Source organism: Oncorhynchus keta, chromosome 32 (genome assembly GCF_023373465.1).
Source record: "Oncorhynchus keta strain PuntledgeMale-10-30-2019 chromosome 32, Oket_V2, whole genome shotgun sequence".
NCBI lineage: Eukaryota > Metazoa > Chordata > Actinopteri > Salmoniformes > Salmonidae > Oncorhynchus > Oncorhynchus keta.
Genome location: NC_068452.1, coordinates 21,907,397 through 21,934,679, shown reverse-complemented (window position 1 = coordinate 21,934,679; position 27,283 = coordinate 21,907,397). Strand labels below are relative to the sequence as shown.

General features: G+C 42.3%; 2 protein-coding genes and 1 long non-coding RNA gene across 9 annotated transcripts; all 3 read right to left on the bottom strand.

The window, feature by feature from the left end:
* Positions 1-1,086: 1,086 nt before the first annotated feature.
* Positions 1,087-2,947, bottom strand: LOC118364740 (uncharacterized). Its single transcript, XR_004821647.2, has 3 exons — positions 2,573-2,947; positions 1,967-2,055; positions 1,087-1,218 (listed from the first exon to the last, which is right to left on the bottom strand). It is a non-coding gene; the product is annotated as an uncharacterized LOC118364740 (long non-coding RNA).
* An 8,127-nt stretch (positions 2,948-11,074) lies between these two features.
* LOC118370817 (DELTA-stichotoxin-Hcr4a-like) lies at positions 11,075-13,283 on the bottom strand. Of its 6 annotated transcripts, XM_052490898.1 has the most exons (4): positions 13,153-13,236; positions 13,037-13,065; positions 12,044-12,180; positions 11,075-11,955 (listed from the first exon to the last, which is right to left on the bottom strand). In XM_052490898.1, the coding sequence occupies exons 3-4, from the start codon at positions 12,145-12,147 to the stop codon at positions 11,508-11,510; spliced, it is 552 nt and encodes a 183-aa protein (XP_052346858.1). In that variant the 5' UTR covers positions 12,148-12,180; positions 13,037-13,065; positions 13,153-13,236; the 3' UTR covers positions 11,075-11,507. The 6 variants fall into 6 exon arrangements, with proteins under 6 accessions (XP_052346858.1, XP_052346857.1, XP_035611867.2 ...); XM_052490897.1 differs by lacking the exon at positions 13,037-13,065 and having other exon boundaries at positions 13,153-13,283; XM_035755974.2 differs by lacking the exon at positions 13,037-13,065 and having other exon boundaries at positions 13,124-13,174.
* Positions 13,284-13,631: 348 nt separating this feature from the next.
* LOC118365279 (uncharacterized) lies at positions 13,632-15,427 on the bottom strand. 2 transcript variants are annotated; one of them, XM_035747369.2, is made up of 3 exons: positions 15,243-15,427; positions 14,797-14,910; positions 13,632-14,296 (listed from the first exon to the last, which is right to left on the bottom strand). In XM_035747369.2, the coding sequence occupies exons 1-3, from the start codon at positions 15,410-15,412 to the stop codon at positions 13,864-13,866; spliced, it is 717 nt and encodes a 238-aa protein (XP_035603262.2). In that variant the 5' UTR covers positions 15,413-15,427; the 3' UTR covers positions 13,632-13,863. The 2 variants fall into 2 exon arrangements, with proteins under 2 accessions (XP_035603262.2, XP_035603264.2); XM_035747371.2 differs by having other exon boundaries at positions 14,797-14,936; positions 15,243-15,390.
* Positions 15,428-27,283: the final 11,856 nt, after the last annotated feature.

The window sequence follows — 27,283 nt, the reverse complement described above, 5'->3', positions numbered from 1 at the left end:
GACAAGTTAGCACAACACATAGCAACCAAGGGGAAACAGATGAGTTTTTATTTCATAGCCCTTTTTTACATGGACTCTGGAAAACAAAGATACTCCCAGCAGGGTCAGAGTATATGTCTGATGATAGATTAGATAGATAAAATAAATAGAGAGATAAGATTAGATAAAATAAATAGAGAGATAAGATAAAATAAATAAATAGAGAGATAAGATAAAATAAATAAATAGAGAGATAAGATAAAATAAATAAATAGAGAGATAAGATAAGATCAAATAAATAAAGAGATAAGATAAAATAAATAAATAGAGAGATAAGATAAAATAAATAAATAAAGAGATAAAATAAATAAATAGAGAGATAAGATTAGATAAAATAAATAAATAAAGAGATAAGATAAAATAAATAAATAGAGAGATAAGATTAGATAAAATAAATAAAAAGAGAGAGAGAGAGAGAGAGAGAGAGAGAGAGAGAGAGAGAGAGAGAGAGAGAGAGAGACAGAGACAGAGACAGAGACAGAGACAGGAGACAGAGAGAGAGAGAGAGAGAGAGTGTGTGTGAGAGCGAGACCCTGTGATCGTGAACATGAAAATACTGAGATGGCTCAAGGCAGACCCCAGTCAGCACATTCCACATGCCCATTAATAACAGTGTTTCACAGAGAGACCCCAACTGCACCCCGCTTGCAGTGCATCTCCCACCAGAGACCATGCTTTTTGCACTCTCTGATGTCATTATGGTCACGTTCTCCATTCGCAGCCGCAGCTTCTCTAGCATTGGAGTCATGCTAAGCTCAGGAGCCTCCATGGGGAGGCTTCAACTCCTCATGCTCTGATATGGGCATGTCCATGATTTCCGGGAGGTCTGGAAGTGTGTACACAGGGACCGGAGGTAAGGGGATTCACATCTCCTCCACTACAGCCTCCTCCTCTGCTGGTGGGGGCTGATTCACTTCCATAGGTGGGGGCTTTGGCTCTTGAGGTGATGGAGGGATGATCTTCGGTGGCTTCTCCATGGATGGTGGGGCTGGAGGAGGCAGAGGAGCACCTGGGTACATACCTGGAGAGGGTTGCCACCCTGGATGAGGCCAACACCAAGCCGGAGCTGCAGTTCAGGGAGCAGGGGCTCAGCCACGTCAAGGTCGACACCAGGGACATCAGCACCCATCAAGTGCCCATTGACGAGTTCCACTCCAAGGTATGTGTCTTGTAGGTTTACTATGATGGCCAAAACATGCATGAATTAAGATGGAGAAAACTCACAAATGCTGATAGATTTGGTTGTGTCACTGTACATGGCATGAATATCATTTGGGAGTGCTGGTCGCCTTTATTCCTTCAACTCCCAGGTTACAGCAGCTGCCAGCCAAGACTTTTACAATACACAAGATTAACGAGAGTATCTGCAATTAGTTTCTGCATTTACTGAGCACAGAGGCATTCATTACATATTGGGACCTATGCAAAATAACATTGGTGCCATGCCAAACTATTTAATGATGAAATGGAAAGGTGTCTACAGTGGCGTGAGATAATATAACCTGAAACCTGATACTTTTCTCTGTGTAAAGTTCTTTGCAACCAGCACTGTAGTGGCAGAATTGGCCCTACCAGTGGATAACACCAAACTGGCTTCAGAATCCAGTGAGTCTAACATATAAGCTATCAGCAATTATTTACCCTTTTTACTCAAATTGATCTGAATATTTCAGGAATGAATAAAACAACATTACTCCATAGCATTACAATTGCTGAAATGTCAGATATCATATTATATATTGATAGTATAATTTGATCAACTGGAGTCCAAACTAAGTGTCAACCACACGGTTTGAGAGTGAGTCTGGCCTGCCCCAGTCTGTGGAGGCTGACATCGTGGGGGCTGAAGAGGATGCTGGGGGAGATGTCCCTGGCCAGGAGCGACCTGGAGATGCAGCTGGAGAACGTGAAGGAGGGGGTAGTTTACCTCAAGGAGAGCCATAAGAAGGTGGGTCTCGTAGTACAGTAGGGTAGCCTGGTCCCAGATCTGTCTGTGTTGTCTTGCCAACTCCTATACTGAGATAGGTAATGGCGGACTGAATGTAGTTATGTAGAGCACCTCAAGATAAAAACGTAATATTCAATATCGGCAAGTTAGACTAAATATTAGCACTACACAATCTGGATAAGAACACAAAACAAATCTTAAGACTAGAGAAATTTGTCAACAAAATATTACGAAAACAAGCAACACCCAAACATTGCGGAGGGTAAGAGGGGAACCAGTTTCAAAACGAAAACGTGACTCTTCTACAGACACAGATGATTTCATATTTTCACCACCAGCAATGGTAAAAAGTCGAAACCGATCTGTTAAAATCAATAAATGACAAACTGGGTATCAAAGAGTTGAAGTCAAGCCTCGAGATGAGTGACGAAAAAGCTGCGACATTGGAGAAGGAAACACACAAGCTGAAAGGGACAGTCAATAAGATTGAAACTGAAGTGAATGAATTTAAAAAGGAGAACATCGTTCTGAAGAAGTCTTACTTGACATGAAGACTAGATCCATGCGAGAGAAGCTGGTACTTACTGGTATCCAAGAGAAAGAAGGAGAAGTTCCTGAATCTGTAGTTTGAGAGTTCCTCCTTACAGTGCTTCAGATTCCACGCAAAGCTATCGACACAATCCCACTCGAACCTGTACACCGCTTCGGACAGAGAGGGCAAATATAAAATAATGGTTAACGGCCTGGGTAAAATACTTGCTGGAACCAAAATTGGCATGAATGATCAGTTCCCAAAGGAAATTGCAGAACGGTGTAAAGTTCTGTATCCAATTGTCAAGGAAAATATATTAAAAGGGAAACGAGAAGCTCTCGTCGTTGATAAACTATATATTGATAACCAGTTATTCAGAGACACAAAGACTACTCCATGGTTATTTAAAAAAGTACAAAGTTCTTATAAACGAGTAAAATAATGAAACACAATTCTCGCCCGGTTATGGATTGTAACAATACAATAAAAAATATAGCTTTTGTATATATCTTCAAACATAACTAATTGGAACAGACAAGCACTAATTCAGCATGGTGAAGATCACTCAGTAAACAGAAGGCACAGTATGTGTGGATGGTGTGGTGTGTGTTTATTTATTTTTGTTATGTTTGGGAAAGTATGGCGTTGAGTGAGAAATGAAATGGTTGCATATCCCAGAACCAATGTATTGCTGTGAGCGGGGGTGTGAGAGAGCTTTCAATGTTGCTCAGATGATGGGATATACTTTTTATAATGAATTATATGTCTTATTTATTTATTGTCCCTTCATGGTGGAACTGTTTTAAAATAAATTATACATTTAATTGATTTGTTGTCCTATCATGGGGAACTACATTTTTACATAAATGATACAGTGCCTTCGGCCCCCTTGAACTTTGCGACCTTTTGCCACATTTCAGGCTTCAAACATAAAGATATAAAACTGTATTTTTTTGTGAAGAATCAACAACAAGTGGGACACAATCATGAAGTGGAACGACATTTATTGGATATTTCAAACTTTAACAAATCAAAAACTGAAAAATTGGGCGTGCAAAATTATTCAGGCCCCTTAAGTTAATACTTTGTAGAACCTCTTTTTGCTGCGATTACAGCTGTAAGTCGCTTGGGGTATGTCTCTATCAGTTTTGCACATCGAGAGACTGAAATGTTTTCCCATTCCTCCTTGCAAAACAGCTTGAGCTCAGTGAGGTTGGATGGAGAGCATTTGTGAACAGCAGTTTTCAATTCTTTCCACAGATTCTCGATTGGATTCAGGTCTGGACTTTGACTTGGCCATTCTAACACCTGGATATGTTTATTTTTGAACCATTCCATTGTAGATTTTACTTTATGTTTTGGATCATTGTCTTGTTGGAAGACAAATCTCCATCCCAGTCTCAGGTCTTTTGCAGACTCCATCAGGTTTTCTTCCAGAATGGTCCTGTATTTGGCTCCATCCATTTTCCCATCAATTTTAACCATATTCCCTGTCCCTGCTGAAGAAAAGCAGGCCCAAACCATGATGCTGCCACCACCATGTTTGACAGTGGGGATGGTGTGTTCAGGGTGATGAGCAGTGTTGCTTTTACGCCAAACAACGTTTTGCATTGTTGCCAAAAAGTTCAATTTTGGTTTCATCTGACCAGAGCACCTTCTTCCACATGTTTGGTGTGTCTCCCAGGTGGCTTGTGGCAAACTTTAAACAACACTTTTTATGGATATCTTTAAGAAATGGCTTTCTTCTTGTCACTCTTCCATAAAGGCCAGATTTGTGCAATATACGACTGATTTTTGTCCTATGGACAGAGTCTCCCACCTCAGCTGTAGATCTCTGCAGTTCATCCAGAGTGATCATGGGCCTCTTGGCTGCATCTCTGATCAGTCTTCTCCTTGTATGAGCTGAAAGTTTAGAGGGACGGCCAGGTCTTGGTAGATTTGCAGTGGTCTAATACTCCTTCCATTTCAATATTATCGCTTGCACAGTGCTCCTGGGGATGTTTAAAGCTTGGGAAATCTTTTTGTATCCAAATCCGGCTTTAAACTTCTTCACAACAGTATCTCGGACCTGCCTGGTGTGTTCCTTGTTCTTCATGATGCTCTCTGCGCTTTTAACGGACCTCTGAGACTATCACAGTGCAGGTGCATTTATACGGAGACTTGATTACACACAGGTGGATTGTATTTATCATCATTAGTCATTTAGGTCAACATTGGATCATTCAGAGATCCTCACTGAACTTCTGGAGAGAGTTTGCTGCACTGAAAGTAAAGGGGCTGAATAATTTTGCACGCCCAATTTTTCAGTTTTAGATTTGTTAAAAAAGTTTGAAATATCCAATAAATGTCGTTCCACTTCATGATTGTGTCTCACTTGTTGTTGATTCTTCACAAAAAAATACAGTTTTATATCTTTATGTTTGAAGCCTGAAATGTGGCAAAAGGTCGCAAAGTTCAAGGGGGCCGAATACTTTCGCAAGGCACTGTATATCTAATGTATTTATTTATGAACCTATATTGATGGAACGGTCAAAAACCTTATACCCTAGACACCCACCATGACCCAGATACTAAGGAGAAGTCCCTAACTGTTTTATGGGCCTGCTGTAAGCGGTCTGTATGCAGCCAAAATGCGGTCAGAGACCTAAAGCAGTACTGCCCCCTCAAGATTCTGAGCCTGCTTGGCAGGGTTGGTCCTGCAAAGCCAAAGCCCCCTAAAGGGAGAGCATACTACACAAGGAAATGCTCAAAGCTGCTAATGGGAACCTTGATGACCTTGTACCTAGCCGGTGGGGATTTCGGTGGGGTGCCCCCACCCAGGCAGTGGCAGTGCTGGCAACACTAGCTGCAGTAACCCATGGGGAGGGGTTCACACTCGGACATTCAGAGAGGGGGTGTATTATTGTGACACTGGTGGCACAAAATCAAAAGTCTGACTGCATGGAGATGCTTGGGCATATGGTCAATACTGGGGACTATGTTGTGGGTGTTTCAGGGAAAGGTGTATATTTGACCTCCATCATCTAGGACGTGACAATGGTTCATAAAATCTTTCAATTTCTTCCCATTTGTTTTGCACAGTCTTGCAGGCCTTCTCATGCAGCTGCAACAGTAAATGCGTTTGGAAATCAAGGCCTTTCTTGAGTTGGGCTCTGGGATGGTACTACTGTTGAGAATGTGAGCCTATGGTTGTGTGGGGGGAAAGGGTTGAGTGTGTATGAGTGTGTGGGTGTATGTGCATATCCCAGATGTTAGGGACAATAGAGGATGATTCACAACAACTGTTTGCTAATATAATAATTGCTTGTTATAATGTAATTTTGGTAATGGCGAGACTGGTGAGAGGTACATAATTTTCATAAATTGCCTACATTACTACAAATATTAATATCTAATTATGGAAAAGAAGAAACAGGATAAAAAAATATATATATACATATTTGGATGGCTATATATAACACAAATCAAGGTGAGGGCAATGGAAATGCATTTGGCAGTTGATCTACTTCTGTTCTGTAAATGGCACTGTGTGCTCTTTTCAAAGGATGGATCACCAGTCTTTTCTAGGCTAATGGGATACGGGGGGTCGGGGGTGGTCTGCCGGGCATTGGGATAACAAACCAACTCGGGAGGAGGAGGGATTTTAGCGGGTGGAATAGTGTGGACCAATTGGAGATTTACTTAGGAGCAATGCAAATATCATGGTACAGCTTTATAGACACTAAATCAACATGTTACTTTTTAATGGTACGTTTACAAACATAGATTTTGATAAATAGAATTGAAAGTTGTGTCTCATTATGGTAAGTGGTGAAATAAGTATATCCAGTTACAATTGTAATGGCCTAGCAGACAATAAGAAAAGACAATCAGTATTTACCTGGCTATTTACCTCTATGAACCGGAAAGGAAATCACACTACAAACCATCACCCTCAGGCACTTAATTAAATCCTGAATGTCAAGGATATGTTGGAATTAGGACTAGGATTAGAACTAGGACAGAAGATTGTATAACTGACTCCTTCAGACATAACATAGGTACAGCAGATCCCCTTATTGTATGGGACACTTTTTCTGCCTTTAGAGGCCATGCATTTCAGTACTCATCTATAAAACAAAAGCAATTTAGATCAAAAGAGTCCATATTAACAAAGGAAATTGAAGGACTAACATATTTTGCTGTGAGGAGTCATTAGATGATTTATTTTGGTATTGTCCACATGTAGTTGATGTTGTTGTTGTTTCCTAGAAGACCATGTCGTTCCGTGCCCCGATGAGTGGTCAGGTGCAGGTGGAGGTGGACGTGGCCCCAGCCCAGGACTTGAACACTGTTATCACTGAGATCAGAGAGCAGTACTAGGACTTGAACACTGTCATCACTGAGATCAGAGAGAACTACCAGGGCTTGACTGTCATCACTGAGATCAGAGAGCAGAAACCAGGGCTTGAACACTGTCATCACTGAGATCAGAGAGCACTACCAGGGCTTGAACACTGTCATCACTGAGATCAGAGAGCACTACCAGGGCTTGAACACTGTCATCACTGAGATCAGAGAGCAGAAACCAGGGCTTGAACACTGTCATCACTGAGATCAGAGAGCAGTACCAGGGCTTGAACACTGTCATCACTGAGATCAGAGAGCAGAAACCAGGGCTTGAACACTGTCATCACTGAGATCAGAGAGCAGTACCAGGGCATGGCGTCAAAGAGCCGTAGAGAGGCCAAGGCCTGGTTCAAGAACAAGGCAAGGGGACAAACACACAGACATAGAGTACGTCCCAAATTGCACCCTATTCCTGTAGGGTGCACTACTTTTAACCAGGGCCCATAGAGCTCTGGTAAAAAGTAGTGCACTATGTAGGGAATGGGGTGCATGTGTGACGTAGCCATAGTGTGTGACTACAGGGATCTGAATGCACAACATTTCAAGATCATTATTTATATTCAAGAAACAACAGAATTGATGCTCAATAATAAATACTTATGTGGCTTCTTTATTATTATGTTTTCATGTCACATATTTGATAGATGTCCTATGAAACGTTTGTTCATGAGTTAACGATGTTGACCTGTGTGTGTTTGGTTCCCTCAGGCTGAAGAGGTGCAGCAGGAGGTGAGCTCCAGTCCTGAGGTCCTGTAGACCACCAGTGTAGAGCTGAAGAGTGGCCAGTCCACCGCCAGACACCTGGAGCTGCAGTGTCCCCACTCCGTGGTAAAGTGGCATTCCCAACACAACTGATGGAGAGGTCCATGGTAAGGTGGCACGCCCAGCACGGCAGACTTAGAACTTCTTGGATGGAGGCACGTTAGTTTCTCATTTACCTGTCACATTATAAGACTCTCAGTTTGGACCCTATGATTTACTATTACAACATGCATCGTGTTGCTCAGAACAAATAGGCCTGAAGAGTTTCAAAACAAGCCACAAATTATTTTTACAGTGCCAAGGATCACTTCAGCTAAAGACATCACGACTCTTGCCCCTTGCTTTTCTGCTGTAGGGATTGAACATACATCTATTTGGAAAATAAATGCAAAATGACCTCCAGAAAAAACAAGTGTCCAAGTCAGACCTAACCAAGAAGGAATGAGGAATCAGAGTTCAGCTCAGTTCTCACTGTGTGTTCTCACTGTGGCCCTGCCGTTGTAGATGGCTCTATGGAGGGGAGCCTTGCGGAGATGGAAGCTTGCTACGGAGCTATGATGATGAGCCTACAGGCGTCGGTGACAGGTCTGGAGAGCCGGCTGACCCAGATCATGGCAGACACAGAGCACAGCTCCCAGGAGTACCAGGCCCGGCTGGACATCAAGACCGCAGGCTGCTGAAGGGAGGAGACATTGGGTGAGCTGACCTCTCAACTCTAACCCCTTGACTCTCAGTATGACATCAGTCCTCCTCCTCTCTGATGAAGGCTGTCTTGAGGATATTGTGTCCTTTGAAATCTGTTATCATGAGATTTTGTTTTGTTGTGCTGACATTTGGGATTCTCTTCCTCTTTTCTCCTCGTTTTTGTTCAATGGCAGCTAACTGTGAAGTTAGTTGTACCTCTATATATTGTGCCCAGTATTAGTTAGATAAATGTTCCCTAATGTTCTGTTGTAGTGCAGTTTAAGTCATTACCTGGGACAGCCTCTAGGTGGCAGTCTTTGAAAGCAGATAAAGATGGCTCTCAGCCCTTTAATAATACATAAATACATTGGTAACGTTAGTTCAGACCATGGAATGATTTAGCAGATGAAGGTGCATTATTATCTTGCCAGTATTGTGTTTAACACCAGAGACAGGAGAATGTTCAGCTCTAATCAACTGATTCTCCTCAAATCAACGTGTAAAAGTACAGGAAATCAGCAGGGACTTTAGCTGACCACCAAATGACTCCTGTGATACTGGCTTATGTGTATGTTGTTGTGCTTTGGCTGTTTTTGAGAAAATATACTAAATGCTAAGCTTACTATTGTATGAGTCTATACACACACACACACCCACACACAAACAGACTCACGAATGTAGTCACGCACGCACGCACGCCCGCCCACACCCACACAAAACACAATCACATACAACACAATACATGAAAGCATGCATAAGTATATGCAGGTGTATGAGTGAATACATGTGGGAGATCGAAAGAGGGAGAATGTGAAAGGAGTGAGGGAGTTTATCCTCTTTCAAAGATGTAACAGACAAAAAGCGCTGCTTTGCGCTGCCGAGTGGCCCCATCTGTTATAGGCGGCAGTGCCTGTCGCTGTTTCAATACACCACTCAACAACGCTTCTGAGATTGAGCCTAAATAGAGCTAGTTTATGCTTCTATATTATGTAAATGCTACAGCGGGAGGAGAAACCTTTGATCAGGGCCTCTTTGTGGCGGTAAATAGTTAACGTCGCTAAAGCAGAATGGGGGGGGGGAGTTAGAAATGCAGAGTTGGAATTGTAAATGGATTTGCTGTTAGAAACGCAATAACATCTGACTGGGATGTGATTTAAGAGCTTCTGCACCGTTCTCTCCTAGCAGTACCCTCATTTTCACAAGGTTAATGATTGCATCCCTCCAATCGTAGCAGTACTATTAGCATAATAAGTGTGTACTCTATGTGTGTAAGTCACTCCCATTGTGGGGCTGGTGCCGTATTGTTGATGGTCTGATAGCTTTTCAAGAAATACCCATGCCACTGCCTATGGGGCTAGGGAATTAGAATTAGACTGTAAGTAGAAGTGATAATGGTTTCGTCTCTGTGTTGGGATTTAGTGAATGATAGCTGTTAGGGGGAATAGACTTCCTTTTCACTGGCTGTCATCTCCTCCATCAGGCCCTCGAAGCAGTCGGCAGCTCTACTGTTCCTCCGAAGAGCCTTTCAAATGCTCCATTTGCTTTCAATAGAGGTTTAATATTGACATGGTTGTGCTTCTCAAGGGTTACTACAATGCAAACCATGCATTACGCCTTGAATGTGGTGGCATAGGGTGGAATAGGGTGTGCCAGGCATGGCCATTGACTCACTGCAACTCTGTGAGTCACTCATGTTGCTACAGATACACTATAATTTAGCTGATCACAGGTACCCTCTACAGACTAGGCCCTGTCTAAAAATGATTTGATGGAAAATGTAACATGGCCTTATATACTGCACATAACCAGTGGTGTAAAGTCAAAAATGCTTAGAAGTACTACTTAAGTCGTTTTTTAAAACTTTACTATTTATATTTTTGGCAACTTTTACTTTTACTTCACTACATTCCGAAAGTAAATAATATACTTTTTACTCCATACATTTTACCTGACACCAAAAAGTACTCGTTACATTTAGATAGGGAAAAAATGCTGTGGCTTAACCAACAATGCTCGTAACAATTTTATTCATATTTACAGGTGGCATACAAGTTTGTTATTTAAGGCACATGAAAGTTCACATGTTCCAGAAGGCATTTCTGCTGAAAAACGCATTTTGATTTTAAAAAATGTTTTAAGTTCAAACGGCTCTCCTGTGAAGTCGTGACTTGTGACTCGCCTAGTTTCATGAATCTCCTGAATCGGGTAACAGATGTTCCAATTCACACCCTTATCAAGAGAACATCCCAGGTCATCCCTACTGCCTCTGATCTGGCGGACTCACTAAACACAAATGCTTTGTTTGTAAATGATGTCTGAGTGTTGGAGTGTGCCCCTGGCTATCCGTCAATAAATAAACAAGAAGATTGCCCCGTCTGGTTTGCTTAAAATAAAGAATTTGAAATGATTTATACTTTTACTTTCGGTACTTAAATACATTTGAGCAATTCCATTTACTTTTGATACTTAAGTATATTTAAAACCAAATACTTTTAGATTAAGATTAAGGTATCTTTACTTTTACTCAAGTATGACAATTGAGTACTTTTTCCACCTCTGCACATAACCTGCATGGTATGCAATGCATAATGTTATTCAGAAGTGGAAGACTTCATATGAGTATTAGCTATCCATTGAAGGCCAGTATAATTTTCCTTCAGGGCCAGTGTTGCATAATATTTCCAGGCTCAATCAATAGAGAGAAACTCATCAAACACAAATAGCTTTAGCAAAACAACAACATTTATTCCATAGACTATCATTGCCATAAGTAGATACAGACAGAGACAGCTCCTGGCCATGTGTTGTTAAGAGAGCTATGCACCCTCGTCCTCCGGTGAGTCATTGTTTGATTTACATTTCTAGAGAAGATGCCAGTTGAAAGAGGATGCTACTGAGAGATGAACAGAACAGTGATCTCTACAGAAAAGAGCAGATATCGCTTCTGCCTGGATTCATAAGCAAACTAAACTGTGATCTTAAGCAGATTTACTGAAAGGTGATGTCTGGAAATTCAGTCAGCAACCAAACATACAAACAGTAGCAGTACGTCAGGAAAGTAATATCTAATGGTGGAGGGATTGGTTACAGAGGTTCAACACAGCAGAGGTATACTGTAGTGCTGGTGGAGAGGGTGGAGTCTGGAGGTTCCCCTTAGTGGGCCTGCTGGCTGGGAGTGAACAGCTTGTCCCATACCTCCACCTTCATGATGGCCCTGCCCATGGGGGACATGGTGGCCTTGATGTCCAGGTAGTTCCCTTCGTAGCTGATCCCTGAGCCATTGGCTTCTTCTCTTATGAATCCTTTCTGGTCCTTTTCGTTGTACATCTCTTTATACAGTGACGCATCACAGGCTCGGCCCTTGTTGAAGATGCCCACGGCGAACCAGTTCTTGTAGATGTTGTAGTCCCAGGGCACACCGAACATGAGGGCCACCGTCTCGATGTAGTCGTTCCGGGACCTCTCAAAGAGGTCATAGGTCAGAACGCCATAGCTGCCCGTTGCCTTGGCGCTTGATTTGCTGAATGTGCAGACTTCGATCTTTAGTGGCCGCACTGTGGGTTGGGGAGGGTTGTAGGTTTCCCCACTCTCCAGGAATACCCTAGTGAGGAGACACGCACAACGTTATGCTTTCAACATTTCCTTGTACAGCGTGACAATAACAACAGTTTGGTAAGGTGTGCACTCACTTTGGGTTTATGAGACAGTAGTTGTTTGTGAGATTGGTGATCTCAATGGTGACATTCCTCTTGCTGCTCAGGTTAGCGACCACGGCTTCGGCTGACTCTGCCATTTTGGAGTGGTTCTGATATGTACCTCTTTATTTCTAAAATACAGAGGCCAGCAGGGTTAAGCCTTTCAGTTAGACTGCTGTGCAGAAATACATCTGTGGTTGACCCCCTGGGATGCCAAGAGGATCTGTATTCATATCTGATCCAATTCTGCCCAAAAATGTACTGTAGAATACAGTTACTGTAAGTGTCCCTCTGAAACCCTTGACTCTTTGTTACGACATGCCGTGCTCAGTGTCAAGAGGTTTTTTCTCAGAATGAAATACAGTAGAGAACAGTCTTCACTTTTCAACAGCAATTTCTTCTCTGTTGGCCGTTTGACTGATGACACACGACACGCACAGGCAGTAAACAGCCAGTTTAGAATGGGAGATGTCAGAAATGCCTGAGAGCTGTGTGTAATAAGGAAGATTTCAAGGCAGTTCTCAACGATAACAGAGCGGCTGCCTCACTCTGCTCGGCTCATTAGGAAGCCTGGCTTTTTAATTACATTACTAAGTAACCGTGCAATAGCCAGTTTAGAGAGGGGAATCCGAGAGAAAATCATCTCCACTTTCATTTGCAGGGAAAAGGTTGCAAATCAAACGGATGTCCGACATGTTAAATTGCACGAACAGATTCACGTATGCCCAATAATGAATCTACAAATTGTCATCATACCAATGGTTACCGGTGGGAGAACCAAATGGAAATAGGATTTGTGTTAAAAAATAGATTATTGAAAGTGTTCAAATGTAGGTGGAATACTGTCACCCTTACAATTATTATATAACCTCTAGTTCTACTTATTCCAGTAATACTCATAGTGGCCATGAAAAGGAGTAATGTCTTACCTGTAAAAGTAATAGGAGTAATATCTTACCTGTAAAAGTAATAGGAGGAATATCTTACCTGTACAAGTAATAGGAGTAATATCTTACCTGTAAAAGTAATAGGAGTATTATCTTACCTGTAAAAGTAATAGGAGTAATATCTTACCTGTAAAAGTAATATGGGTATTATCTCACCTGTAAAAGACTTCTCTCAGCGTGTTCTCTCAGCTCCAGAATTTAGTTGAGTAAAAACGCACCTGAAAGGAGGGACCTTTTTTTTCACTCCCCCCCCCCCCTCTGTTGCAATGGTATTGTGCAACAGAGGCACTGAATAAGCTGAACAAGTCAATTCATGCACCCCTGAAGCTACGGTCATCTCTTATATGGTGCAGTTCTACAGGGCGTTGGACAAGGCAGGAGACCAACAACCATATAAATCCTGACAGGATAATGATCAATTCTGAGCCAATAGTCACTGGATCACATGGGATTATTGTATTATGGCGAGTATAACGTCTCCTTTGTGATTCATTAAAAACGGACAGTTCTAGGAAACGGAATTCAATGTACAATCCTTTATTCTTAATGGTAAATACTAATGATACGTGAAACTGTTCAGTAGATCAGGTGTGTAAGTGCATGTTAAAGGTTATCACTAAAACATCTTACACCAATTCATTGTTCAATGTTTTATTAAAACAAACATGTACAGGAGCAGGAAAAGAAGAATCAAGTATTGTGAACAATTAGACAGTAATATCTTCCAGTTGATAACTATTTATTAATTGGATAACATTAACCACCTACGTTGGGTGATTATTATATTTAGTACGTGATTATGCATAAATATAAACTCTTTCCCTGCTGTGAGTTGGTAAAATGGCACAGCTACCAGCTTGTCTACCCTTATTTGTGCCCCATTTGATCATAGAGCTCCACCTTAATGATGGACTTCCCAACATTGGACATGGTGGCCCTCAGGTCTACGTGTTGGGCCTTGTACTCCACCCCTGACCCACTGGCCTCTGATCGGACAAACTTGCTGAAGTCCTTCTCCTTGTACATGTGGTTGTAGAGTTGCTTGTCGCAGGCGCGTGCCACCTCGAAGACGCCCACCCCCAGCCAGTTCTTGTAGAAGTTGTAGTCGTAGGGCACAGAGAACATGATGGCCATGCGTTCTGAGCACACGCGGCTCTGCATGTGGAAAAGGTCGTAGGTCAGGACCCCCACGGCGCCCGTGGCTGTGTCGTCATCCTTGGTGAAGGAGCACACCTCTGTCTTGGTGGTGCGGACGGTGGGCTGAGGTGGGTGGTAGCAGAAACCACTGGACATATACACCCTGGGGGGTTAGTAATGGGAATGGGGAGTCATTAAAGTTCAAATTAATTATCTGAACATTCATGTTGCTGATCAAATGCAAAACCTTTACAACTGGACTTAAAGTTGTGTGACTCTACACTTTTTCACTGTCCCTCTACTTTGAGTCATTTCACTGTTCCTTTCTTTCTGCCCAGCCACTCTGTGCTGATGGATGGAGTGTGAGTGCTGCTATGGATTGGTAAGCAACACAGAGTGAGCCAGCACGCGGTGTGCAATGAGCCACATTGTGTCACTTCATGATGGATAGGTGGATGTACTCAAAGCCACGTTACACATGAAAACCACCCATCCCAAGAGAAGCCTGTCATAAAATATATTTACTCTGAGAAATTCCACCGAAAAGTAACAGACAAATAACAATCTGGGGATGGACAGCTGGTTTGTTATTTGGCTAATTCATTTATTTTCCATAGTGGTGTATGTAATGTAAGGAGATTAGAGTATTGAACGACAACATACTTGGGGTTGATGAGACAGTAACCGGTGGAGACATTGGTGAGCTCTATAGTACAGTTCCTGTTGGTGGTTAGAGTGGCTGAAACGGCCTCTGCGTTCTCTGGCATCTTGGCTGGTCTGAGCGAGTTAGAGGGGGAAAAAAGCTGTATAGTGGTATTTAGATGTGTGGAAACAGAGTACGTCTGGAGTGTAAAGATAATGACAGCTGAAGACATAATATTTCTCTCATGAGAGTAGCTTTGCCAACACAATCAAAATAACATTCATTAAAAATCTCTTTAATCTTCCCTTTAAAACTCGAACCTCAGAACGGTTTGCAGGCAGATGCATGTTTCTAAAAATCTAGGCAAGGTAGCAAACAAACCATTCTGATCCCAATGCACCGCTTGCTAAATATTATAGCAGGCAGAAGATGTGAATTATGATGAAGACAATGTAAAGATATTCACCTTCTAAGTTCAGAAAACTCCAGTTGTGTCAGGCAGAGTAGAGTAGATTCGTGTTTCCCCAGACTGGTGGAGGAGAGGAGGAATTGGCTGAAGTCACATCTACTCCGATTACACTTTTGCGTGTTCGTGCACAAACACAGGTGTGGCACGGCACACAGAAAATGAGGCATAATTTTGAACGAGAGCAGACGAGAAAATAATGAAGAACAGGAAATACTGCATTCCAATGTAATAGTTTGGACTTTTCCTGTATTTGCCAGTGTTCTACTGACTACTGCTAGTTCTTTTACATCCAATACTAAGGGAGAAGATATTTTAGATTTGAGAAAAAGTGTAAGGGATTTGTGCCAATGAGACTGTTGTAACAAACGCTATCCATACAGCCAGCACTACAACACTCATAGCACATTCTGTACTGTGTTTTGTGCTCTGACATGATGAGGGAGAACAAATTGAAAACATGGCAGGTCTGGGTAAGATGTGGGTTCTGCATCTGTACATGTGCATGCACTGACCTGCAACAGATTCCTCACAGCCTGGTACCAACCTATCACAGCAATGCATTGTGACACAGCCTTTGACACACCCCAGCTTCACAAACCTCTCCCTCACTCACACTTGTCAATGGAAAAAGTAACACACCCTTTTTTTTCATGTAAAAACCGAGCGGGGCAATAATTACTCAGCATCGACTGAGAAACCCCAGTGGATACTGGATGTCCAAAACGTCTGCTGGTTATTGGTGGCTGGGAATGACAACTGAAGGAACAAGAGCTACAAATGTGTGCATTGGAAACCCATGTAATTATCTAAGGTTGCATGCATCCCAAATGGCAACCTGTTCCCTATATAGTGAACTACTTGTGACCAGATCCCTATGGGCCCTGGTCAAAAGTAGGGCACTATAAATTGAATAAGGTGCCATTTGGGACACAGTAAATCCTGTGAGATGTGCTGGTGTAATTGGACCGTTGCTTACTGCTGTAATAGTGCTGCCAGATTTCAGACTTCACCAGATGGCGCCAAACATGCACTTACAGTTTGAATGGGCAGCCTTATGGACACATGGAACTTTCTTTACCAAGGTCGCAATGCTTTCACAAACGCACCGCTGCTTCTGTGTGGTAATTGGACAATAAACCACATCCCCTTTGACCTTTCAATATCAGAAATGAACATTTATCCCTGCACAGATTTTATACAGTACTGTTACAATTTCCTCTGAATTTCATGTTTTGGTCAATAACACTAACTGTGAATCACAGGAGGTTGGTGGCACCTTCATTGGGAGGATGGGCTCGTGTGGTAAACGGCTGAAAAGGAATTGGTGGCATGGTATCGAATACATCAAACACATGGTTTCCATGTAATCAATGCCATTCCATTTGAGCCATTCCAGGCATTATTACTATCCGTCCTCCCCTCAGCAGCCTCCACTGCTGTGAACACAGGACACACAGCAACCTTCAGCCATAAGGACTAGAATAAGGCATTCTTTCTGTATGAATGAGTCCGAATGTTAAATGCATCTTGGTATTTGTGTTTGTGTAGGTGGGATATGTTAATCAAAAATCTCAACCTAATCATATTAGTCATAGTATTTGCACTCCAAATCCTCTTTAAACTTACACACCCAAAACTAAAAACCACAACCGGATAAGAGCTGAACACACAATAAACATTTGACAAGATGCAGTGAAAATCCAATCGTCGGTCACGGTAATTGTTGGAGTTTATGTCTTGATTGTCTTTTATCTTTGTCGCTGGGGTTGATCTGTGACTGAAGAACTGCATATTACACTATTATTACTCGTGCATAGAAGAGAGCCATTTCTTATTGACCTAACACGCCTACTGTATATCAATCTTTGATGAAAGACAATCACGTGCTCGGCTTGCTTGATGGCAAATTGCTATGGAATGTTCTACACATGTTGGGAATAAGAGAGAGAGAGAAAGGCAGTGAGAGAGAAGGAGAGAGAGAGAGAGATCAATTCACACTTTATTTGTCACATGCGCTGAATACAACAGGTGTAGACTTTACTGAGATATGCTTATGAGCCTTTCCCAACAATACAGAGTTGAAATAGAAGACAGTCACAGAAAAGGAATTAAATAAAGTACACAAGAATGGAGCTATATGCAGGGAGTACCAGTACCAGATCAATGTTTAGAGGTATGAGGTATTTGAGGTAGATATACACTAGAAGGCAGGGTAAAGTAACTAGGCATCAGGAAAGATAATAATAAGAGTGAAATAAAGAACAAAGAGAGAGAAAGAGGCAGACAGAGAGAGATAGGCAGACAGAGAGAGAGGGGGAGACAGAGAGAGAGAGGGAGACAGAGAGGGTGACTGTGGCACTCAGACTCCTGACTCACTGTCTGCTGGCTTCCAGACGTCGTTTGCTGTCTATGCCAAACTTGTATCTTGCCCCAACTCTGATGCACCACATCCAAGACTGATACTAGCAGTCACATCCATCTAAAGTATATCTGGAATGTCAGACTAGCTTGTCAGGCATTTCCCTTTTTCTATAATCTGTCCATTGGTCTGAGTCCAAATGTGAACATTTTGGTTCCAACCACCGTGTCTTTGTGAGACGCGGAGTAGGTGAACGGAGGATCTCCCCGTGTGTGGTTCCCACCGTGAAGCATGGAGGAGGAGGTGTGATGGTGTGGGGGTGCTTTGCTGGTGACACTGTCAGCGATTTATTTAGAATTCAAGACACACTTAATCAGCATGGCTCCCACAGCATTCTGCAGCGAATACGCCATCCAATCTTGTTTGTGCTTAGAGGGACTATCATTTGTTTTTCAACAGGGCAATGATCCAACACACCTCCCGGCTGTGTAAGGGCTATCTGACCAAGAAGGAGAGTGACAGAGTGCTGCATCAGTTGACTCAGCCTTCACAATCACTCGCCATCAATCCAATTGAAATGGTTTTGGATGAGTTGGACCGCAGAACGAAGGAAAGCAGCCAACATGTGCTTAGCATATGTGGGAACTCCTTCAAGACAGTTGGAAACGCATTACAGGTGAAGCTGGTTGAGAGAATGCCAAGAGTGTGCAAAGCTGTCATCAAGGCAAAGGGTGGCTACTTTGAAGTATCTCAAATATAGAATATATTTAGATTTGTTTAACAATTTTTTGGTTACTACATGATTCCATATGTGTTATTTCATAGTTTTGAAGTCTACAATGTAGAAAATAGTAAAAATAAAGAAAAACCCTTGAATGAGTAGGTGTGTCCAAACTCTTGACTGGTACTGTATATATGCATACACACATTAAAATACAAAAACACAGTCATGGGAAGCACAAATAAAACATCACCCAGAAGAACAGTTACATTCCTCGACAAATAAGTCTCCAGTCAATACTTTAAACTGCCCGAAAGGCACCAGAACATCAAGATGAAATGTATTTGTACATTTGTTCAAGCAATACGGTGCATTAAAACTAAAATACCATAGGAACCTCAAGAGTTAACCAATCCTGTGAATGGGTTAGGCAACTCAAGTGTCTATACTTCAACAGCAAAGTTAGATACGGCTGAAGTTTATGATGTAGGGCCCACAAAAAGAGGAGTGATGTAAAGATCTACGGGTCTTTTAGTGAAGTCCATCCAACCTTTTGATACAGGATGCAGTGATGAGTATCAAAACCTGCAACAAAACGAAGGGCACTTCGGTGGTGAGAATCCAAAGGTTTAAGACTATTAGCAGCTGCACTGAATAATCTGCTTCCTACTGCTTAGAGAAAGGCACTGTCTGTTTCTGTAGAAAAAGCCAAATTTAAATCTTAGCTTCTTAGCCGGCTCGTCTATATGTTTTTGAAACGTCAAATCCATATTGTCATGACGTGGGTCTCTGTCGGTATAGCGAGTACCCTCCCCCCTCTCTCTCACCAACTCTCTCTTCCCCCTACACCCAGGTTCTGTTGTCTCAGGTCGTAAATTCAATGAGGAGACTCTCCTCAGGGCCAGGCAGTATATATATATAGAGAGAGAGTTTCACAGTAGAACAAAGGAACTTCTTCTTCATCACAGAACTTGAGAACTAAACAATATCAATGTTTTGGAGAATGTGTAACTGGTCGGTGGAGAAGCCAGCTATGACCCGGTCCGTTTTGTTTTTACGATTGTGACCTCAGGAAAGACAATATGGCCACATTACCATAACTCTGTTTATACAGGAGCCTCCGTTATGAGGTTTGCATCTAATTATTGTATAAAATGAATGAGTAAAGATTAAACTATTTGTGAAATTTCCCTTCAAAGTTCAACTAAGTCATTTGCCCACCCCCATGAGCACAGACATTGATCTGGCATCATGGGACAGCCCTTTTCTACTGTTCCGAATAAAAAACCCACCTGGTGGAATCCTCTTCAGACATGCCTACCTCGGTCAGCTGAGGGAGCGAAGGTTGAGTAGAGACCACAAAAAAACCTCAGTAGAAGCTAAGGTTGTAATGGTTGTTGAATCTCTGAAACTATCGATACCGACAGAATAAGAGCAAATCTTCGACATTAATTACTAGTCTGCAGCTAGGAACTATGTACCATGGAATGCGAAGACCAACAACCGCCGAAACATCTATTCTATGAGGATATTTCGGAATGGGACTCTGAAGTATCCATCTAACCACGAAAGACTCCAGGAAAGGAGAGAGCAGTTCGGATGAACTTTCCAACAGAAAGACGGACGATTCCAACAGAGATCTCTGACCACACACTGAGCGTAAATATATATTGATTGCAAGGATTCCTGAATGAGTGAGCGTTCATGTGCAAAGGATTAGCATTTCAATTAAGAATTATCAACTTGTGTAGTCAACTGTGTAGTGACTCTATCCCTTCTCAGTCCACACCCACTTCCCTTTGTCTACCAAGCCGTCACATCGGCTTAGCCCACTAGGGAACCTCCCCTATCATTTCCTTGTAACCATATCTACTGTTTGTTTGTTTATGCATTTCTGTGATTATTTAGTTAGTTAGTAAATAAATGATTAAGACAATTGATGTATGGATGATTTATAGTAAAGTAAAGGCTGGGTTCGTGCAGATAACCAACCATTTATGACGTTCGGAATGAGACTAACGTTTGGTAAAAAATAATTCATTAATTAGATATTAAAATATCTGAAGAGTTATATTAGGAAAATTACAACTTTGTAATCTGAAGATTTTCCTTGGTGCCCCGACTTCCTAGTTAAATTACATTTGCATGATTAGTTTAATCACGTAATAATAATTACCAAGTATTGATTCGATAGAAGGAGCGTTAGAGATATTCTCAATGATCAGGTATTAAAATGCAACTGATATTTACTCCTGAGGTGCTGACCTGTTGCACCCTCGACAACTACAGTGATTATTATTATTTGACCATGCTGGTCATTTATGAACATTTGAACACCTTGGCCATGTTCTGTTATAATCTCCACCCGGCACAGCCAGAAGAGGACTGACCACCCCTCATAGCCTGGTTCCTCCCTAAGTTTCTTCCTAGGTTCTGGCCTTTCTAGGGAGTTTTTCCTAGCCACCGTGCTTTTAGGCTGGGTTTCTGTACAGCACTTTGATATATCAGCTGATGAGGGCTATATAAATACATTTGATTTGATGATTTGATAAAATAACAGTCTTCAATTTAATGAGGCCAAAAACACGACGATATCAATCTAAATGCCTAAGTATTCATTTGCGGGAACTCGTTCTATCGGAGAACCATGTAATGAGTGAACATGTAGTTCATGTGAAACAAGAGCTTTAAAACAACATGCATTTGGTTTTTCCTGTGAACTTCAACTTAGTGCGAACAGTTTCAGTCAGCCTGCCATTACCTGGCCCTTACCAATGACTAAGCATTCAGTTTTCAGGAAACGTTCAATCTTTCCTGTGTCTAAACCCTATCTATCTATGGTACCCTTTAATGTAACTTTCCAGCCAGTCAGTGGGCCTACATGTTTAATGGCCCGCCAGCTACACATTGAATGCTTGACTTGCATTCATTCCAGTATAGAAGAAATGCTAAATGTCTAATCAACAAGGATTGTGATACAATGATTGTATGCAAATTCACCATTTGCATATCATGTTATGGCTGTGCAGAAGTCGTATAAATGCATAGGTCTCGGGGGTGAATGAACTATTTTGATGAATCCTTCAAAGCCATCGGAATAGTCTGTAAAAGCTAAAGGTTCTCAAACACGGGGTGGTGGGAGGAGACGGGGATTATGTCAACGTCAGCGTGTGATTCATTTTGGCCTGAGACCTATCTCTGGTGATGGGGGTAAAGCGGGGAGAGGAGAGAGAGGAGAGAGAGGAGCGTGCTGATTGATTGCCGTAGGGGGCGCAAGGTTCTGCACGTTAACTTTTTGATGAATAGGCTGTCAGGGCCCGCGAACAACCAAATATGGCCCTGTAAATGAATGCTTAAGCGATTATGCTATAAGTATAAATATTAAACGTCCATTAAGGGGGATTACACTTGGTGCCACTTTGAAAAAGGGATAATAAAAGGGGAGGGGGGGAGAACCCTGAACAGTCCAGGTGCTTGGCTGCCTGTGTGTTTGTAATTCTCCTCTAACAAATGTTATTCTCAGCAGAGGGGAAAAGTCCTTGACATTAATCTCATTTATTCCATGTGTGTGTGTGTGTGTGTTTGCAGACCTGCGTGTGTTTTCAAGAGGGTGAGAAGAGGAGGACTAAAGATAGGGAGGCTTTAACTTGACAGAGCATGCCAGTGCATCCCGCTTCTCAAATTACGGAGCGATTAAATGGTGGCGCACTTGGAGTGAGAGTGTGAATAAATGCCTGGTTTAAAGATGATTTTTGTGCTCAGCATGGATTAAATCCCCCTCCAAAGAGGAATCAATAGCGCTGTGCTGTATGAATACATTTGTGTCACTGCCTGCCGAGGGGACAAGGAGAGGAAACCTTGCTCAGGAAATGGGTTTAGACAACACACATGAAAATGACTGAAACCCACAACATCCAAACGATCAGTGCTGATCCAGGGAGGAAAGCCTGAGCCAATAGGAAGGCATTGGGAGCAAAACCAGTTCAATATGGAATTTAAAGGCCCAACTGTCTTCAGTCCATTTAGTGACAGGCATAACGAGACACGTAATCCAAATGGAATACTAACAGCTCTATTTCACGTACACATCCCTCCCAATGTGATTTCAATCTGTTTAGAACTCAGTAAGAGAACATTCAAATTGGCAGTATAGGAATCAGGAACTTTTGAAGCTCCTGCGTTTGATTTGTCTAAATATGCAAATATATTCAAGTAAGCATATTCTTTGGCTAGAATCCCATTTTTTCTCACCCCCCTCCCATATGTGTTTTTCACCCTCATTTGAGTAATGGCTAATCTTTTTCAAATGGGCACAGATCTTTTCTGCTTAATTATTCACTATGCCAAAACAAAAACAAAAATGCACACACACAAACACTCTCTTTGTCTCTCTCTCTCAAATATACTGTACACTCTGGCTCTGCTGGGAGTATCTTTGTTTTTCCATAGTCCATGTAAAAGGACTCAACATCTCTCTCTCTCTCTCTCTCTCTCTCTCTCTCTCTCTCTCTCTCTCTCTCTCTCTCTCTCTCTCTCTCTCTCTCTCCTCTCCTCTCCTCTCCTCTCCTCTCCTCTCCTCTCCTCTTCCTTGTTGCAAGACCAATACACTACATTTCACACTTAGTAATTAGTGGCTTGCATAGGCCATTTACTGAATTACCTTTAAACATTGACACACGGTCTGCATGTAAGTGAAAAGGTTCTATTGAATAGTTGCTGTGTATTTCCATATCCTCAGACTGTGCTCTCTCATCCTCACATTGGCTAAATGATGAACGCCAGCTCTCTGTCTGGGACTGATCCTCTGACAGCAAGACAGACAGGAGATCAATACAAACCACTGCCCAACCCGTCTTTGTTCTGTGCATTGGCTTTTCCAACCCAACCCAACCCATGCCCTGCCACTCAAGTCCCCTCTACAAACACATGCCGTCCTCTCCCCTCCTCCCAACCCCTCCTCCACTTTGCTCAGTCCTCCATCCTGCTTTATAGGAAATATAATCCCATTGACCCAAAAGCCGATGGGAAGTGTTGCTCTGTAAACAGACTGGTGCTCAATAGGAGACGCTGAGCACCCCAGGGAGGGAACGACTGCTGTAGTGGATAGGTGTGTTTCTGAAGGAGGTAGTGGGGGGGTGGGGACGGGGACGGGGACGGGGGGACGGGGGGACGGGGACGGGGACGGGGCATCTGAGAAGTTTGGCATCATTTATCAGTTTTATTGCTTTACTGTCTTGCTGCTATCTGCCACCATCCCTGGCCAACCCCCACTGCCCTTCCTGCACCTGTGGCCCCTGTTCCTACGCCACGTTCCCTTCGATCACTCCAGGTTCCTCCTGTGCAATTAAGCGGCGGCAGAGGGCGGGGAGATGAAAGGTGTGACATTTTGCTTTTGACTGCAGATGAATTCGAAGCGACGGAATGGACGGATGTGTCCAGGCGTAAATATGGATTTCTTTTCCCTGCGTTCCCACACTACTCCACTTTCCTCACTCTCTGAAGTGATGGGGCCTGGCTTTAAGAAAGGGCGACATGTGCCTCAGACTCATCCTAAATCATGAGTTGACAGTTTAAAAGGGCACGATGCAATGGATGTTTTGTTTTCTGTCTCCATGGTTATTTTTCCCACTGGATGAGCTGGGCTATGTCTCTTGCACCTGTGTGTGTATTTGGTGTGTTTTTGTTGGAGAGAGTATGTGTTAGTTTTCTCAACAAAAAAAAACAACTAGTTATGGTCCCTTCTGTCTTTATAGTGTCAGTCACAGAGTGCGTGTGATAGCTGTACTGATGGGCAGAGGCCATTGGTTGAGATGGAGCAGAGCAGCATGAAGGCTGTGGGCCCTGAAAAGAGTCTACCCAACCCAAGTTCAATTGTGTCACCCAAACACTAACAAACACTTTAATCATCTAATAATTCATGTTTGCTCACACTCAGTCCCAACCCTCTCTTTAGATCCCCTTAATCTTAAGGATCTGCCCCCTTTAAAAGAAAAATGTTGCCTAAAATTACATACCCAAATCTAACTGCCTGAAGCAAGGATATGCATATTCTTGATACCATTTGAAAGGAAACACTTGATGTGGAACTGTTAAATTAATGTAGGAGAATGTAACACATTAGATTCTGGTAAAAGATTATATAAAACACTTTTTTTTTGGACCATCATTGAAATGCAAGATAAATCAAATCAAATCAAATCAAATCAAATTTATTTATATAGCCCTTCGTACATCAGCTGATATCTCAAAGTGCTGTACAGAAACCCAGCCTAAAACCCCAAACAGCAAACAATGCAGGTGTAAAAGCACGGCCATAATGTATTAATCCAGCCCAGGCGCAATTTAGATTTTGGCCACTAGAAGGCAGTAGTGTTTGTGCAAAGTGTTAGACTCATCCAATGAACCATTGTATTTTGTTTCAAAATGTTGTATCAAGACTGCCCAAATGTGCCTAATTGCTTTTATTAATACATTTTCAAGTTCATAACTGCGCAGTCTCCTCAAACAATAGCAGGGTATTCGTTCACTGTAATAGCTACTGTAAATTGGACAGTGCAGTTAGAATACAAATAATTTAAGCTTTCTGCCCATATCAGATATGTGTCACGACTTCTGCCGAAGTCAGCCCCTCTCCTTGTTCGGGCGGAAAATCGGTGGTCGACGTCACCGGCTTTCGAGCCATCGCCGCTCCATTTTTCGTATATCCATTTCTCTTGTCTTGTTTCCATACACACCTGGTTTTCATTTGCCCAATTAACGACTTATATTTAACCCTCTGTTTCCCATCATGTTTTGTGTGTAATTGTTTTAATGTTAGAGAGTGTTAGTTTACGCACTCTACTTTTATGTTCCATTTTTTGAGCGAGTTTGATTCATTTAGTGCTCTCGTTTTTTGGAACTATAATAAAAGTGCGCCTGTTCATTATAATCTGCTCTCCTGCACTTGACTTCGCCTTTAATACACCATCCTGACACTATGTCCTGGGAATTTGTTGTGTTACTGTAACGGCCGTTGGTGGAAGAAGGTGAGGAACGAGATGCAGCGTGGTAAGTGTTCATCATTATTTTAATAAACTGAACACTAAATACAACAGGGAACAAAAGAAACAACCGAAACAGCTCCGTCAGGTGCACAACACACTAAACAGAAAATCACTACCCACAAAACCCATGTGGGCAAGAGCTACCTAAGTATGGTTCTCAATCAGAGACAACGACAGACAGCTGTCCCTGATTGAGAAACATACCCGGCCAAAAACAAAGAAAAAAGAACATAGAACGCCCACCCTAGTCACACCCTGGAGAATTAAAAGCCTCTCTATGGCCAGGGCGTGACAGTTACTTACTCCATGCTAATCACATTAGCCTACGTAAGCTAAACCATCTCGCAGGGGACCCACCGATCCTGTAGAGGCTTTAATAAAGGAAAAGTTTACCCAAAATCCCCAAACTCCCAAGTGATTCCATACATTGAAACTTGTTCAGTGGAGTTTCCCCTCTCTCCCTCTTTCTCTGGAGTGCAGAACTGAGACAGCTGCAAAAATGGGTCATGTGACTTGTGACATTGCTGTATGCAGGCCTCACTCTGCTCCGCAGTCAGTGGTTGTGTGATTCACACATCCGCAAACTGTGGATAAATTCATTGCTTTATGGAAAGTGTACAGCCGAATTAGCTATTTTTTGTTAAAAGTACTATCAGTTTTGAGTCAGGAAATGTATACTTTTCCACCTAAAATATGAGTGATTATTTGATATCATTATTTTATGTAGCAGATTGCCACAGCAGCGGAGAAGGGTTACAACTGAGCACCCTCGTGGGGGTCACCCTGCTACTTAGAAACGTCACTATGAAATGCACTTACATGGAGGTTGGTGTCACATTTTTTTGTGGGGGGGGGGGTCTAGTGAGGATATTGAAAGACGCAGTATGTAAATGTTGGGGTGATCTGTCATTCTCATTGAAAGCAACTCTAAGAAGCGGTACGATTTCCGTTTCACCTGGAAGACAGTACAGTGGCATTATAGTTCTCTTAAGAAAAACAACCAAGAACATGTCTGGCGACGTGAGGAGGAAGAGTAGCCTACTAGAGGGACGTTGACGTTGTCAAACCTTATTTAGTTGAGCCAGAATAGCCTATTCTGACAAAAAATGTAGGCAAATTGAACTTCAGATGGCAGCCACCGTTTTAGAAACCCTTCCTCAGGATCAACACAGTCCGGTGGTTGAAAGCACAAGACAAGAGGTTGAAGGGCCGTTGAACGGGGTACGGCACGTCTACATGATATGGTGTAATGGTAATTACACAATAAGAACACCTCAAACGTCAAGAATCAGGCTACATACACCCAAAACGCTTGCTTTCTCTTCTCAAACACACCTTTGTATTTTGGCACTGTGCCAGATCCAGTCCATGGAAATACAGTAGAAACAGCTGTATGTTTTAGTACCCTTCAGTTTTCTACCCCTATCATTTCAGATTGCACATCTCGTTAATTTGCATCGTCCCTGAAGTGCTTGCCACACACACACACACACACACACACACACACACTGTCATGGAAATTTCCTGTATTTACCAAATCATGGGAGCAAACCACAAAACCAAGTCAGAGTTAGTTATCAAAGTCCATCTTTAATTATATCAGCTCTATCACAATCCTGTGACTCTCAGGTAATTCAGTGTCTCTCAGTTAATTCTCTGAGAGCCCCCCCTGCATTGCAACTGTGATCCTTTAATAGCAAAGAAAACACATAGTCAGACAGCATAGACATAATACATCGTTCAGCTTTGTCTCCTTACTCAAACCCCAGAACCATAAACCAATCCTCCATATCAACAGGCATATATCAAATTGTCATTTAGATACAACCAATTCTAAATACAACCAATCCTGGACAAGCTCACGGAGAGGAGAGTGAGTATATAGGTTAAGATAAAAGGGAGCATGAGAATGATT

Bases quoted from the DNA above. Each gene is read 5' to 3' on its own strand.
- LOC118370817 (XM_052490897.1), bottom strand. From the start codon at position 12,147: ATGGCAGAGTCAGCCGAAGCCGTGGTCGCTAACCTGAGCAGCAAGAGG. The intron at 11,956-12,043 runs GTGAGTGCACAC...TCTCCTCACTAG, and splicing joins TACTGTCTCATAAACCCAAA to GGTATTCCTGGAGAGTGGGG.
- LOC118365279 (XM_035747369.2), bottom strand. From the start codon at position 15,412: ATGCCTCATTTTCTGTGTGCCGTGCCACACCTGTGTTTGTGCACGAAC. The intron at 14,911-15,242 runs GTGAATATCTTT...TAACTCGCTCAG, and splicing joins GAGTTTTCTGAACTTAGAAG to ACCAGCCAAGATGCCAGAGA. The intron at 14,297-14,796 runs GTATGTTGTCGT...CTAACCCCCCAG, and splicing joins TACTGTCTCATCAACCCCAA to GGTGTATATGTCCAGTGGTT.